The sequence below is a fragment of the Drosophila takahashii genome, chromosome 3L (assembly GCF_030179915.1).
Source record: "Drosophila takahashii strain IR98-3 E-12201 chromosome 3L, DtakHiC1v2, whole genome shotgun sequence".
NCBI classification, from domain to species: domain Eukaryota; kingdom Metazoa; phylum Arthropoda; class Insecta; order Diptera; family Drosophilidae; genus Drosophila; species Drosophila takahashii.
The window spans coordinates 5,078,572-5,094,077 of record NC_091680.1 but is presented as its reverse complement, the minus strand read 5'-3'; the positions used below and the strand labels follow the sequence as shown (position 1 = coordinate 5,094,077).

Sequence of the window (15,506 nt, the reverse complement as noted above, 5' to 3'; positions counted from 1 at the left end):
ACTGGTCCATTGTTTCGTGCATGTGCGGTCCTGTAGGGCTGCACCTCGTTTTGATTGATTACTTGGCCATGATTTATTAATTGGTTTGCAGTCATGCGGGCTCCCTTTCATTTTCGCAATTAACTTTTTAATTAAACATTTTTGTGGCCCTGTTTTTAGGAAATTACCCCTCTATTTATATAAACCACTTAATTATGTTACTAAATATAATATCTCCCTTTTTCATAGTTAGCTCCTAATTTATTAATACCAATTCTAGTTATTACTTAATTACCATCGTTAAATATTATAATATAGAAACATGTAAGACAAGCTATCAAATTTTTATTCCCACTAAATTACTCAATTACTGCAACACGCGATTCGATATAAAAAGCCATCATTTCCTAATCCGCAACCTTAACAAGCTCTGCAATATCGCAGTTAATATTGATATTTATGACGCCAATTTGCTAAATTGAGTAAATTTCATTGAAATTGCACAGAATTCTGAAATTTCGCGGGAAGGTTGGCTTTGCTCGGAAATAATCAATGTCCTTTTGTCTGCTCTTTATCCTTCCCCGCTTTTTTATGCAATTTTCCTGGTAATTTTTATACGTTTTCTTTGACTTTCCTCCTTCATTTCCACTTTTGTTCCTTTTTTCCGCTTGTCGTTTGGTGCGAAACTTAATTAAATTACGACACTTCGCCAGCTACGCATTTTTTTAAGGTTTTTCCTGACAAGTTCAAAGCGCAATGTGTCGCACATCCTGCCAAGGATTTCCTGCTCTCTCTTTCTATTTTTATCACCGTCCCTTTCCATTTTCCCCTACGCACACACATGTGTTGACTGGTCTAATATGCTTTAAATGATGGAATCGATTTGGAAACATTTGATGAGCTTGTCTCAACGGCGACAGCTGCGAAATCTTTCCCATCAAGGACTCCACAGTAAACAAATCTTACAAATATAAAAAATAAAATAAGTGCACGAGAAGAAAGTACAAAAAAGACCTCTAAAATGTTTTTTTCAAATCAAAATGAAATAAAATCAAATTTATATTATTTTTAATTAACCAAAAACTTTTCTATTGTATTTATTTTTTTGTTTTGATATAATAATCATTATTTAATTATTTTTAGTTATTTCCTGCTTTGTTTCCCTCAGTGTACAATGTTGTGGGTGTTCGTACGAAATGAAATTAGCAGACTGATGATGAAACGAAATCGAGGGGGAGGTAGACAAACTTTTCTTTGTCGTAAAATGTTGCCAGCAATGTTTCCCCCAAAAAAAAAGGTTGATACCAAAAAATATTGATATCTCAAGTGGAAATGCATGAACATTCTATCCCAAAACCTGATGTTGTTCATATAAAATTTATGAGTTTCTTTGACAGCTTTGAAAAGTTTTATTTTCGGATTTTGTTTATTGTTTAAAAAGTTATTGATTTGAAATTTATTGGGGGCTTGATTTTTGTGGGTGACTTAACGGCTGGAACGGATGGCTGCTTAATTATTCAGGCGGCATTTTTGGGCTTGAATTTGACAAGCATAAATTTATAAAAACAGGATTTACGAGCAAGGGATTTTATTTAGGCAGTTCTAAAAGGTTTTATGTTGAATTATTCGTAAATGTTATCAGAATCTTTTATACAAAAATCCACGAGCTAATAAACCTATAGCCCTTTTGTCCTTCTGAATAATGAAACAGAGAAACCAATGCAATTTTAAATGTATACATTTTTTCGTAGTAGGACTTTATGATATTTACAGAAATTCCATCACAGAAATTTTTATTTATCGCCTGTAATCCGCTTTTTTGCTCTATAGTTTTTAATTTTCCCCTGGACTTTCTGGTTGAGTAAATATTGACAAATATTGATAATATTTCATTACCATCTTCTATAGTTGTTTCTTGTTCTCTTTTTATCCTTTTCTCCCTTTATCCCTGTCAACAATTTTTGCAGTTGCGTTGCCCTTTTTTCAATTTTTTTGCTGTCAATATGGCGCCGTTTATGACAAACTGTTCGATGATGGCGGCGACAGCTTCCTCCGCTTTAATCACACCAACACAGAAACCCCCTGGCTTTTAGTATGTGTGGGAAATGACACTGAGAAAAAATATTATATATTTTACTTTATACATAAAATAATATATATAAATATATGTTTTCTTTAAGATTTTCAAATGTATTTTATAGGAATTTTTGAATGCTTTTTTCATATATGCAATTTGATTTGCAAATTATATAATTTTTATAATCATTTTTTGATTTGCAAATTATATAATTTTTATAATCATTTTTTTATTATATTAATACACAGAAAAAAATATGACAAAATATCAAATTGATATTTGTTGGTTAATTTGATCTTTTTTAAGGATCAAGTTTCGTCATATCATTCTAACATGAAGAAATATTATTTTGATCTTATTTCATATTAATTTTTGAAAAAAAATACTGAATTCGGTATTTAAAACAAGTATATTTACAATTTATATGAAATCGTATGACTTTGATATGAAAAAATATCAAATGTCGTTTCGAATTTAGTTCGAAAGGGAGAAATAGTGTTCCACAGTTTACAACACTGTACCAATGTGAGATTGTGCAGCACTGCAAAAACAGCTGGCCCAACTTTGACACCAAAAATATTCGAGAACAAGGTGTTTTTATTGTCAAATGAAATCAATTTATTTTTTTATTGAGTGCTAAGTCGAAACATTACAAAGTTGTGGTGATTTTAACTTTGCCGTCGAGTTAGCACACAATTTAAAGACATTTCGGTTCTGAATGTGCGTGTGTGTGTGTGCCGGCCGCAGTTTTACGTTGTGTGTGTCACAGGCAAAACTAAAATAATAAAATATTGAAGATTTTGCTGGCCCACCTATACATATGTACACCGACTCAAAAAAATGTGAAATGATTAGAATTAAATTGTTTTAATATAAAATAAAAATTTCTGTTTTACTGGGGGGTACTAATATACACGAAATAATATCATTTTGATGAACAAAATTGATATAAAAAATATCATTTTGATGACAAAAATTGATATAAAAAATATCATTTTGATGACCAAAAAGTTCAAATGTTATTTTAAACACTAATCTTTCTTAAGATTGAATTGATATTTAAAAATATCAACTTGATATTCTCGAAAATATCAACTTGATATGTTCGAAATATCAATCTTGCATTAATTAATATTGGCCCAAATTTGATATGAAATAATGTTAACTTGAGTGCAATTTCATATCAATTTTTTTTTCTGTGTACCTTTTAGTAATATCGTGAAAATAATTAATAAGTTTGACTAAATAATAAATTTGACTAAAATATTTTCTAAGGACTTCTTATTAATCTAGTTTCATAAATTTCTTGTAAAAAACAATATTTAAAATTATTTAAAGACCACAAAAAAAACTTAAGAAGAATTTTTTACTACCAAAAAATTGTATCATAATCTTATTAAAAAATCAAAAAGACTCTGGAAAGTGTATAGCCCACTTTTGTTCTCAGTGTTTTGCATGGTGGAAACTTAATGACTCCATGGCGTGTCTTTAGTGCTCGAGTTAATGTTTCGCGTATTGATTTCGCTCCCTTCGCCTGCAACCTCAACTCTCTCCTTTCGCCTTTCTCCCCTATCCTCCCTTTCACTCAAATGCTTCTTGGCATTTCTCCCACAGAAAATGGGAGGCGCTAAGAAAGGGGCGGGGCTGTGGGGGGACAGCATCCGCAGCAAGTTGGCCAAGTAATTAAGGTTCTTGTAGCGCTGCTGCCTCAATGGCTCCCCAAGTTACGTGCATGAAATCTAAATTTAATTTGCAACTTGTGCCAAAAACGTGGAGGAAAAGAAAAATTAAATGAAATATTTCGATGCAGCATGAGTTCTCCTTATGGGCCTCTATTGACGTCATTAGCTGGATAGTTTAGGGATAACTAATGAAACCGATGAAAAATGATAGATAATTACTTTAATTCTTGATAAATGATTGCTAATGATTGTGAAGACAGATACTACTGACTATTGGGGTGGCTACAATATATTTTTAAGCCTAAACTGACTATCTTTTATTTACTGCATACTTTTAGACACTTTTTTTTACATTTAAAAGTCATTTTTAAAAAACTAACTAGTTAGCATATTTAAATAAATATAGATAATCCTGTTCTCATTTAAAAAAACACAATAAAAGTTCAGACAAATGTAATTTCAATCCTAAAACATTTAACTTGTTTTCCAACTGAGTTTTGCATATTTCCAAATGAAGTTTAAATTTGCCGCCCAATTTAATTTCACTTACTGAATTCCTTACAAAATCAATTTGGCCGCCAAACTTTTCCTCTCAAAAATTGAGTTTCAAATTTTCCCATTTTGTACTGTATTTTTCCTTACTTTTTTGTGGCATCTTCTAGGCGCTTCGAGTTGGCCAAGAAACAACTCAATTTGAGTTTGAATGCAGGCTGCTTTCGGCTGCTTGGCACTTGGCTCGAACAATTTGACATTGAATTAAGGTCTTCCCTCCGCCAATTTTCTGTTCTGTTTTTTATTTGGTTTCACTTTTTTTCGGTTGGCGAAAAGCGAAAGCCTGGGAAATTACCATAAAAATGCGCAGCTCTGGGAAAGATTATCTTTATTTGCCGAGCGAGACGCAGACGGACAAATCAAATGTGAGTCCTTGAACCTTTCCGCCCCCTTTTCCCCTCTTTCCCCGCCGCAGCCACTTCAGTTTTCCCCATAGTCACATCAAACTAAACAAAAGGCCGGGGGAAAACCCAAAAAAAAAGCAGACAAGAAAAGAAAACAAGTCAAAAGGTAACCAACAACAACGACGGAGACAACGCCAACCGCAAATGACCAACTTAAGCCTCAATTTGGGTTTGGTCAAAAAGGAAAACTTGCAAAAGATGGGCCAAAATGGGTGAGTGAGTGTGCGAAGTGGGGTAGGGGTGGGAAAACTGTGACCACCTTGCTGGCAAATTGCCTGGCTTAAAAATTTAATACTCCTCGCTTATTTTAAAACAATCAAAGTTCCAATTTCGTTGTTGATTTTTCGAATGCACGGGGAAAATGTATTTTTACACAAATAATTATTTTAAAAAGGCATAGAAAGATACAAATATTCAAAATGTATTCTTAAAATGAACATGTGGATTTTTTGTTTCTAAAAAATTTTTGTTTATAATTTTTGTAGTAATATTCATTATTAAATTATTTAATACAAATATATTCTAATATATTATTTTTAATTGTTATAATTAACTAAAAAATTATTTTTTTTTAATATTCATAATATATTAATCTGTTGCTTACAATGCTCATAAATTATAGGTATAATAATTCATTTATTTAGAATATTTTTTCATAAAACGCTCTAAAATATTCATGAAAATATGCCTGAAATGGCTTTCTATTTTTCCCGTGTCGCTGTTTACTGTTTTTCTCGTTTGGCCCGCCCGCTGTTATTTATTTATATTTTATTTGCTTGCCCCACTTACCTGACATCAACCCCTGTCCGTCGCATCCTTCCGACTTCCTTCCTCGTGTCCTTCCGGTGGTTGTCCACCTACATTTACCTCCTACCCCTTCAATCCCCACTACTCTTTATCTTCTGTGACAGAATTCTGGTCATGTGCTGCACATAATTGCATTCAAAGCTCTGCAAAACCAACCTCCTGATTTTCCACGCCCCCCTTTATTGAGTAGCGCGGCAAATGACAATAAAAGCGGTTACTCATACGCCATGTTGTCCGCCATGCGGAAAGTTGCTCATGTAATTACGGCCCACTTTGTTGTTGCGGGTGGTCAGGGAAAAGAGAATTCTTTATGCAAACTTTTAGGTCATGCCGTTCGGACATGGATCTGGCCAATGACAAGTTGAAACAGCTTTTCCGAGTTGCAGGGAAAGTTTGAGGGAAATTTTAAGTTTTTCCCTACAGAAGCAAAGGTTTCTTGTAGTAAAATGACAGCAAAACTTTGTGATGGAGGTTGTTGGTATTTAATTTGATTAACTTGCTAAAAATATATTATTATATTATTATATTTCCTTTGTAGGGGAATCTGTTTGTTATTTTAATTTATTTAGCACTCGTAACCATTTGCAGTTTGTGCTCATCTCATGCCTTTTTTTGCCGCCTTGCCTTTTCCACTATTGATTTATGCGGGTTTTATGTTTTGGTGCTCTATTCTTTTTTACGACCTCTAAGCTTCGTTCCACGTTGACTTAATGACTTACCAGCCAATCACTTTAAATAAATTCAGCATTTTATGCTTTGTTTATTGTATGCAAAAAATAAAACTAATGATTAGAAAATATTAAAATGTTCCATTTAAGTTTTGATAAGCAGAATCTGTGATATGACATATTATAATATGCTAAAATATACCATAATATACTTTTTTTTAGGGTAACAAATTCATGAATAGTTATTTTATTCGCCAAAAAATATTTCAAGTCAACGTAACACTCTAAAACAAAATCTGTATTTTAATTTAAAAAATTTTTTAAAATTCCTATTACATTTTTTTTATAATTTTCTCAGTGTGCTTTTCAACCAGCATTGGTCATTGTGACAGTTTTCTTTTATTTTGACCGCGTTTGCGATTGATTTTAGTTTTAGTTGAACGCGAGCCTTTACCAACGACGGCTGAGGAAATTTACAAGTCAGAATTGAAAAAATAAAAGGAAAATTCATATACATACAGATGTGTGTACGTGGATAAACCGAATGAAAATCGATTATACGCCACGTTGAACGCGCTGAAAAGTGGAGAAAAAATTGTGCCGCGGATTCAATTTAACGCCAGACTTGACGCTATCTTGCGTGGGTGTGTGTGTGTAATCAGAGAAAACGGCGAGATATAGACGGGAAAAAAAGGTTCTACATATATATAGGCTATATTCAAAGAGAGGGAGATTTATAAGGGAAGATAGAGTGAAGTGCCAATTGAGATGTCCTGTCAGCGCCAAACGGTTTCCAGCTCATCAGGACTTTGATTCGGGGCCCGGCATTATCCTTTGTTTTTTTGGCATTACTTCCAGGATGTTCCGCAAGCGAAAGCAACAGCAATTGAGATTGAAACATCGTCCCGGCGACAGGAAACGGAAATTGTTGTCCTGCATTTTTAACAGAGGTTGGCTGCAAAAACTGTTGTTCATTTCCACACTCACACTTGAGCAATGAATTTTTAATATTCCCGGGAAAAAGAACAAAAGGCTCTCACCGGGAATCCTTTATCCTTGCCGGGTTTTTGAGGGGTTAAATATGTTGCCAAGTTGGGAAGGAGAAAAAAAAGGATAGCGAAGAAAGGATAGCATGGTATAATCACTTGTTGAGTGCTGTGTCCCGGCTCCTTTTGTTTCTCGTCCTGCTAATAGTCCGGCAATTAATTGCGTGTCTGTCTTGAATCCTCTCGCTTGTGGCCATCATTAATCAGGGGCGAAAATTGATAAGCACAATGATTTAATAATAAATTATAACCAGGGAAACGTTTTACTCGAAATTTAATATGCCGAACGGGAGGGGAAGTACACGGATCCTTTGAACGAGGAGGATTTTAAGTGAACTACTTACCATTTGTGTTTAAATAATTATTTATAATTATAACAATTTTAATAGTTGTTTACTTAAGTTTATTTCTACAACATTTTTAAATTGTTAAAAGTACACAGAAAACAAAATGTCGAAAGATCAGATTTATATTTGCTGGTTAATTTTATAATCTTTAAAGATTAAGTTTTAAATTTCTATGTTTTTTTTCCATAAACTTATTTATATTTAAATATTTTCTATACTATTCCTAAAGTATTATTATAAGAGAAATGTAACAATATTTTACAGAATATCTTTAAAATACATCAAAGTTCCTTTTCCACGTTTAAATATCTTCCTTTGTCTGACTGGATAAATTTAATTATCTGCATTTCTCATGGAAAACGCTGACGTTAATTTTAATTTGATTTGACGTGGCATTCACTTAGTTCAATGTCCACAAAAACACAAAACATTTCAAGAAGAAACATTTGCGTGGGCAGCTCAAGAGGCCAATGAAGTGGCGATGTGGCATACACTTTAATTTTAGGGGAAATTACTAATAAGTTAGTACAAAATTGGCAATAATAAAATATGTTTGAAAACATTATTCAAATTATAGGAAAATATTTTAGAAATTTTAGAGTTATAGTTTCGAATTTGTAATAAATAAAATTATATTTAATGTGTAATCCTTAAGTTCCCTCCTACATGAATAGTTTTTATTTCATCAAGCTAACTTTCGCTTGATTTTCCCACTTTTCCTTCCGCACAAGTGCACCTGATAGTCGCAGCTTTCCCCCAGTTTTCCTGATGGCTCATTTGATATTGTTATTTACCTGAGGGGCCCATACAAACACTTAACTTTATTTAACCTGAATTATTCCTGCCATTCCTCAGACCACGACTTTTCTTTTATCTCATCACCTTTTTCTGCTCTTTTCTGCTCTCTTACAGGTAAGTTTGACATTGATGGACTACACAGTCTGGGAAAATCGAAGGATAAATGTGGGAGGATAAGGATAAGGATACCGAACCTCGACGAAAATGCTGCCGAAAAATATGCAATGACTTTTGACATTCCCCTGCGTGTGCGTATGTGAAAAAGATATGTAGAGTGGGAGGAAAATTTGGGAAAGCGTGGCGCGTGGGTTTTTCTTTTCCAAGTCGCCGCCTCCTGTGGCTTACCATTATCCGCCTCACGATGCAAATTAGGTTTAGATTTTTCTAAATTTTCCTCCTGCTCCTTGATTTTTCGGGGGCTTTATATACACACATCTTAAAGTTTGTTCTAAGCTCAAAGAGAAAATAAAAAGAAAACAAGTTTTTGAGGTGGGCACCCTGCTGATGACAGATTTTTCCCGGTTTTCCCCCGCGCATTTTCTCTCGCTCTCTGCAAATATACAGTGGTGTGTCGAGCCTGGAAAAACAGTTTCTGTTTGTTCTTTGGGGCGACGACAAAGTCCTAAGAAAACAATGGCAAATTAATGGCAAGTTAAGTGAAAAGTTGATTGCCGTTTTTATTTCTACATTGTGGACATTAAAGGCGGTAAATTAGGTGGTTAACTAAAGATAAATGTTAAGGTTAAGTGGGGGTTATAAAAGGTTCTGAAGTTCATATTTAATTTGATCATAAAATTCAACTAATACAAATATGTGCCTAAAAGTATGCAGTGAATAAGGGAAAGTTGCCTTCCTATTTGAATTCATATCACTTTTGGATTACAAATATTTTGTTGCATATTTTTGGACACTCAAAAATATTAAAAAGTATCCAATAAACTTTTTAAGATTTTTTTGGGGATTCAACATAATTGGCCATGCCTATTTATGCTTATAAATAATGTAAGCTCCCATTTTTCTTCACCATTAGTTTTCCCCATATCCTTGTGGTAGCTGATTTATTTGCTACTCATTTTATTTACATTATTTATGCTTTATAGCGCATTATTCTACTACGAAATGCCTGCTCCTTTAGGCCAATCAAGTGGAAAACAACATTAGCATGAACATTATTCAACATTTAACCACATTTGCCTTATCTAAATGCATTTATTCAGGATGTTGCACATATTTTTCATTTCTCAGCCAATTTCCATATGCATTTTGATGCTCTTTTTTCGCAGGACCACGGTGCACAATTGCGCCTGAAAGGATGCTGCTGCAAACACTAGCACACTAGTACACTAGCACATATGCATTATGCAAATGGCGACACTGAAGCTGACGTCTGAAAATGAGAAATAGGAATAAAAAGGGAGAGAAAGGGAAAGAGAAAGCCAGGGAAAGTGTGAGCAGGAAATGCAGGCATGTGAGCCAAGGTGGCAGCGGGGGAAAGTGAAACAGAAGCTCAAAAGAAAGTCCCTGCCACTCCCTACACTCTAAAGTATTTATTATTTTTAAATTTTCCTAAATATTTTATTAGAATGTGCCCATTTTACATTTTTAATAGTTAGAAGAACAGAAATTCAATTTAGAGATATATCTACCTTTATTAAATGGCAAATTTCGTAGATTTTCCAAATCACTTTTAAAGGTGTCTGAAAGTATGCTATGAAAATAACATTATAATTTAATGACGTAAGTTAAATATATTATTGCATACTTTTATACGAAAATTTAAATGATTTCGAAATCGTTGAATTATTTATTGGCATTTCTCTGTTAGGATTAATTTCCCAATATTTTCCCGATTTTTCTTTAAGTGCATTCCACTTAACCCATTGCGTGCTTGGGACAACATAAGGCAACTTAGTTGCCATAATTTGCACATTTTAGCAGCGATGCAAATGCACGCCGACGCATGCCAGCGACAGCTGGACCCCCGACCTCTGGGCCACGCCCCCTGGTCCTACGCCCCCTTTGAAAGCCACCCGAAAAACACCCGTTTTGCCACATGAAACATGATATACGAGGCAAAGCGAATGTTTTTGATAGCTAACGGAAATTGCCAAGCAAAACCAGCAACAACGACAGCAACAAATTCGTAAATATTTTAAAATACGGCTCTTTTGCTTTCGCAAATACTATACACTGCAAAAAAATACTACAGATAAAGTAAAAAAAATATTTAAAAAAAACTATTATTTCTTATCAAATTGTAGTATTAATCTACAAGAAAATTAAGAATTTAAAGACTTAGTTTCTTCTACATTTGGAAAAGAGCACAAAACTTTTTTATACGACTGGAAGTCTAACTAATCCTGAAATAAAATGGATGTTTGAATTTTTTTTAAATGTTTTTAAACGAACTTTTTAAGGTTTTTTCATGTTTTTAAAGTTTATTTGTTTGTAAATTTTTTATTCAATTTTTTTTGTTTATTTTTCGTGTGTGTGTTTAAAAGTGCAATATTATTTAACGAGTGTTCATTTTTTTCGAGTGTGGGGCCTGGCCACTCCCATTTTTTCGCCCCCTTTTAATCTGCAGTTGCTCAAAGCAAATGACAGCAAATAGCTGGCCTTTGGTCTGTTTGGAATCTTTATCTGTTTTATCAGGTTTATTTGTTCATTAGGTCGTCGTAGTCGTCGTCGTCATCAGGAATTATCGTAGTACAGTGTTCACTCCACTTAACGTCTCAGGTAGAGGGAGCTGTAGGGGCTGTAGGCGGAGTAGGCGTAGGGCGAGGCATAGACGCCGCTGGTGTAGGCCGCACTGTAGGGAGAAGCGTAGAGTCCGCCGGCGGAGTAGGCGTAGGGCGTGGCAGCCACGTAGGGGGAGGCCGCACTGTAGGCGGTCAGGAATTGCGGCTTGCCACAGGCAACGGCCAACAGGGCGAACAGGCACAGAGCGAACTGGTTAAAAAGTTTGGAGAAAAGGGGAGGATTTGATTAGTTAAGGGAAGTAATTACTGTCTTAGGAGTAATAATGGTCTAAGTTTAACAATAAAAGTCTTAAAGATCAAAAGGAAATATTAATTCAAATACGAAATAAGTTTGAAGTGTTCTTTAGCACTTTAAAAATTAAAGAATGGATTTTTAACGAATTTAGAGCCTTTAAATTTTGTGCTTCCTTTATTAAAAAAGATTGAAGATTTTTTTTAAATGATAATTTTATATGAATTTAATTTATTAGAACTTTTTTAAACTTTTAATTTTATGGAAGAAAATTCCTCAATAAAATTCAAATCTTTTTTAAAAGTTTACTACATTTTTTTTAATTATAACAGAACCGAACATTAAATTTTTAAATTTTAATTATTTTAAAAATGTTATACCAAGCGATTTTAAAATCTCAATTAAAGTTTTTGGCTATCCTTTATAAGCTTTTAGTTAGGATCCTTTGGTATACTCACAAACTTGAACATCTTGAATTGATTTTTTGGTTGTATATCCGCTGATTGAACAGAAACTGATATGATTAAACAGTCGCAAATCCGCCGGCTTTTATAGTAAAACTTTAGTTGACTTTTGGCTTTACTATCCAAGTGGGTGGTTTAACCCACGAAAAGGGGAGGTGGGCGGTGGGTTAGAGGTCACTCTTGACCGTGGCACGTCTGTTGTTTTTTTTTTCTATTTTTTTTTGTATTTCGGCTACTGTTTTCTGGCCCGTTTTAATTTGGCTGCTGCTTTTGGCCCAAACGTCTTTATGGCCGCTTTGCGTTGCGTGCATTGCATTCCTAATAGAGCTTTGTTTACCTATGTATGTTTTTTTTTTTGGTTTTTGGGGAGGGGTTTTCGGAGATATACAATAACAATGGTTCGGAAAAAAAAAAACGGAAGCAATCAGAAATTCCCGGAGCAAATGCAATTTGACCTCTGGCAATGTTAATTTGACTTGGCCAGATTGTCAATTATCGTTATGACTGCCAGAGATTCCTGGGCATGTCCGAAATAGAAATAATTCCAAGAGAATTCCAAAGCGAAGGCCTCGCAAAGGGGGTTGTCTTGGTAACTGCTTCTAAAACCCCTTTTTCTTACTCCCCCTGCATTCCTATTGTTTAAATGCAACCGATTTTACACAGAAAAAAATCTTTTCCTTTAAAAAAATATATATATATCGGGGCTTTAAATTTATTTTATTTGAACTTTTTTTTTTTTTAATTAGTGAAATTTTAGAAAGTCCGAGTTTCACTCCTCAGCGAGTGCAAGTGTGTTGAAATGCTAAATTGTTGAGTTATTTATAACCCTCGAGCTCACTTAAATCCTCACGTTTTTTTTTAATATTAAAACTTTTTTGTACAAAAATAAAATAAATTCTCAAATTCATTTAAAATCTATAATAAATTAATATTTAAATACTATTTAATTTTAAATATGTATATTTTCCAAATAAAACATGTCATAATTTTTTTCAGTTTAAATGTCTCCTTTATTGCTACGCTTTTCCCACTCTGCAAACATTCAATTTGTCAAGTTGTAAAATTAAAGTAGCTTTTCAGCTGCGCCCCTCCCACTTCTCCACTTTCCCACACTCTCCCACGCCCACTTTTCTTTGCTTTCCTTTAGCCCCATTGTTGAATGTTGTGCATTTTGCATTTTAAATACAATATAAATTAAGTTGGCAGCTTTTGGCATTGAGAACAGTTTTCGGCAAAGCTGCTGAATGAATGAATGGCAGCCCTTTTATCAAGCTTCTCAAGTTAATTTTGCTGAAGGATAAGACGGTTGTGTGAAAATCTGGAAGGGGCTGGGGTAAAATATAGGAAAAAGGGGGTGAAGAAGTTGGGGGGAAACTGACATTGAAGACGAATTGTTCGCTCGGAATGAAGTGGAATTTTCTGGGTGGGGTGGGAAACTTTCCTTGCCATTTGAATACAAACGCTGAACTGTTTGCTGATTTAATCAGTGCATTACTATTTTTATTCACAACAAAATTTAAACTCCAGTTCTAACTATCTTGTAAAAGGTTTCGATAGGAGGGCCATAGATTCCGAGTTTTCGGTATAAATATAAATTTATAAATATTTGTAATCAAACGAATTTTATTTTAAAGGTTCTTTGGCCAACTCGAGGTCTTCTCTTTATTAAAAATAAAAATCATAAATATAAAGATATTAATTTTCAATTTAAATAAATTCTAATATTTCAATTATAGTCTACTTACATAAGTTCGTTAACGCGAAGCAAAGTTGTGAGTGGCATATCTAATAAATTTGTATCGCCTGCAATAGCGTATTATTTCAAAACTATAAATAAGAAACGAGCCATGGTAGAAAAATAATAATGAAGTCGCTTTTGTTGATAGTCCTGGCCGCTACTCTTTGCTCGGTGGGAATGGCTCAACCATATGGAGGCCAAACTATAATGCCGTTTAAAAAATAACCAGTAATTTGAATAGAAATAAATGGTTAAAATACTTATTTTTTTAATAATTTTGAGTTGCTGATCACGTAATCTGCATCACTAGTTTTTTTATTTAATTTTTTTATATACATACAAATGTATAGTTGCTTTGCCTTTTATAGGTTTTAAAGTCACATTGAAGTTTTGAAGAAATTTCTCGCATGCGATAAATATTGCATCCAAAGACAGTGCTTCGAAAACCTCTAGTTGCTTTTAAACTGTTTTTGTTTTGCTCTCTCTCGCTCTCTCTCTCTCTCTCTGAAAACTGACTCTCTTTAGATTTTCCTTTGGATTTTTCATTTGGACCTGCGCTTTTCATTTGCCGGCATTTTTCGGGCAACAACAAAATTCCTGTGCTGTGTTTTCCTCTGTTTTATTTTCCACATTTCCCCCCTTTCTGTATTTTTTCCTTGCTTTTCTCCCCTATCTCTCATATAAAACATCCAAATAGAGCGAATGATGCTTCCGTTTCCTGTTATATATACTGTATAGTATTTACTATACCTATTATTTACAGTCTGTATTTAAATATATGCATTTATGAATATATACTTGTGTGTAGAAAGTTCGTTTAGTTTTAAATTAAAACCGAAATAAATTAGTTCTGTACATGTACAGACAACTGCAGTTGTTTTTGTTTTTGTCGTGTAAAGTGTACACTCAATAAAAATAACAAGAACAATTGAATAACTATTAATAATGATTTTATATTATTTTGATTTTTTATTATATTATATTTTATGATTAAAAAGAAATAGTTTCCAAAACATTTTTTTTCTATCATAATTTTTTCAGAAAAATAAGTGAAGTTACAAAAAAAATAAATATTTAAAAAAAATAGTAAAATATCTGAACATTTTATGACAAACACATTTTATCGAAAAAGTGAACACACTTTTTTCGAGAGCCCACTGTATGTTGTTTTTATAGTGGGCCTAAAAATAGGAGACGCCACCACTCGTGAAAATTCTTGAAGAGCAGTTTGGGAAATTCCTTACCCGAAAAGTTATATATGGCCAAAAAAGAGATTTGCCTCGCGCCATTGTTTATCCACTATTTTTGTTGCTGTTTGTGTGGAAAAACAAGGTGAAATTGCTTTTGAAGTGCGGTTCTTGTTTTTCTTTCACATCCCTCGAAAAGATTTTCATTTGCCGATTGCTTCATTGGTTTTTTGGGATTTAAGTTTTTTAGTGTGGGGGAATTAATATATTTGGATGTTTCTGGTGTGGAATGCAAATTGATTTTCAATAGTTTTCCCGACATTTTCCAGACTCCATTTCTCGCTCGCCCGTTCTGGTTTTCCATTCAAATTGGCAATTATCATCGGGTGGTGGTGGGTTTTGTGGGTGTGAATTGCAAATCAATAGGCAAATCTAATTCAATTCGAGTTCTCATAATTAACAGCGATGAATGCGAAATGGCAGACAGACCAAGTTAATTTCATTGTAAATATTTACCCTGAATTAACACGCTTCCTACACATTTGTGTTTATTAACTAGTAAATAACATGTGGTGCACTGCACTAAAATCCAATATTAAAAATGCTTTAATAACAATAATTAAAGATAAATAATTTAGATAATAAAAAAAATCGTCAATTCCTAGCAGAAATAATTTTTATAATGTTCCTATAAATTGGATAATAGGCAACATATTCTATAAAAATGGTATTTCGCCAAGAAATTAAATATTTAGAAAAAACACAA

At 33.5% G+C, this 15,506-nt stretch overlaps 2 protein-coding genes across 7 annotated transcripts in view; one reads left to right on the top strand and one right to left on the bottom strand.

The window, feature by feature from the left end:
• Positions 1–15,506, top strand: part of LOC108066035 (protein nutcracker) — a 107,429-nt gene that overhangs the window by 8,489 nt on the left and 83,434 nt on the right. The gene's annotated exons all lie outside the window — the stretch shown is intronic.
• On the bottom strand, positions 10,932–11,960 carry LOC108066036 (uncharacterized). The gene is made up of 2 exons (XM_017154355.3): positions 11,810–11,960; positions 10,932–11,309 (listed from the first exon to the last, which is right to left on the bottom strand). Exons 1-2 carry the CDS (start codon positions 11,819–11,821, stop codon positions 11,085–11,087), a joined length of 237 nt encoding a protein of 78 aa, XP_017009844.1. The 5' UTR covers positions 11,822–11,960; the 3' UTR covers positions 10,932–11,084.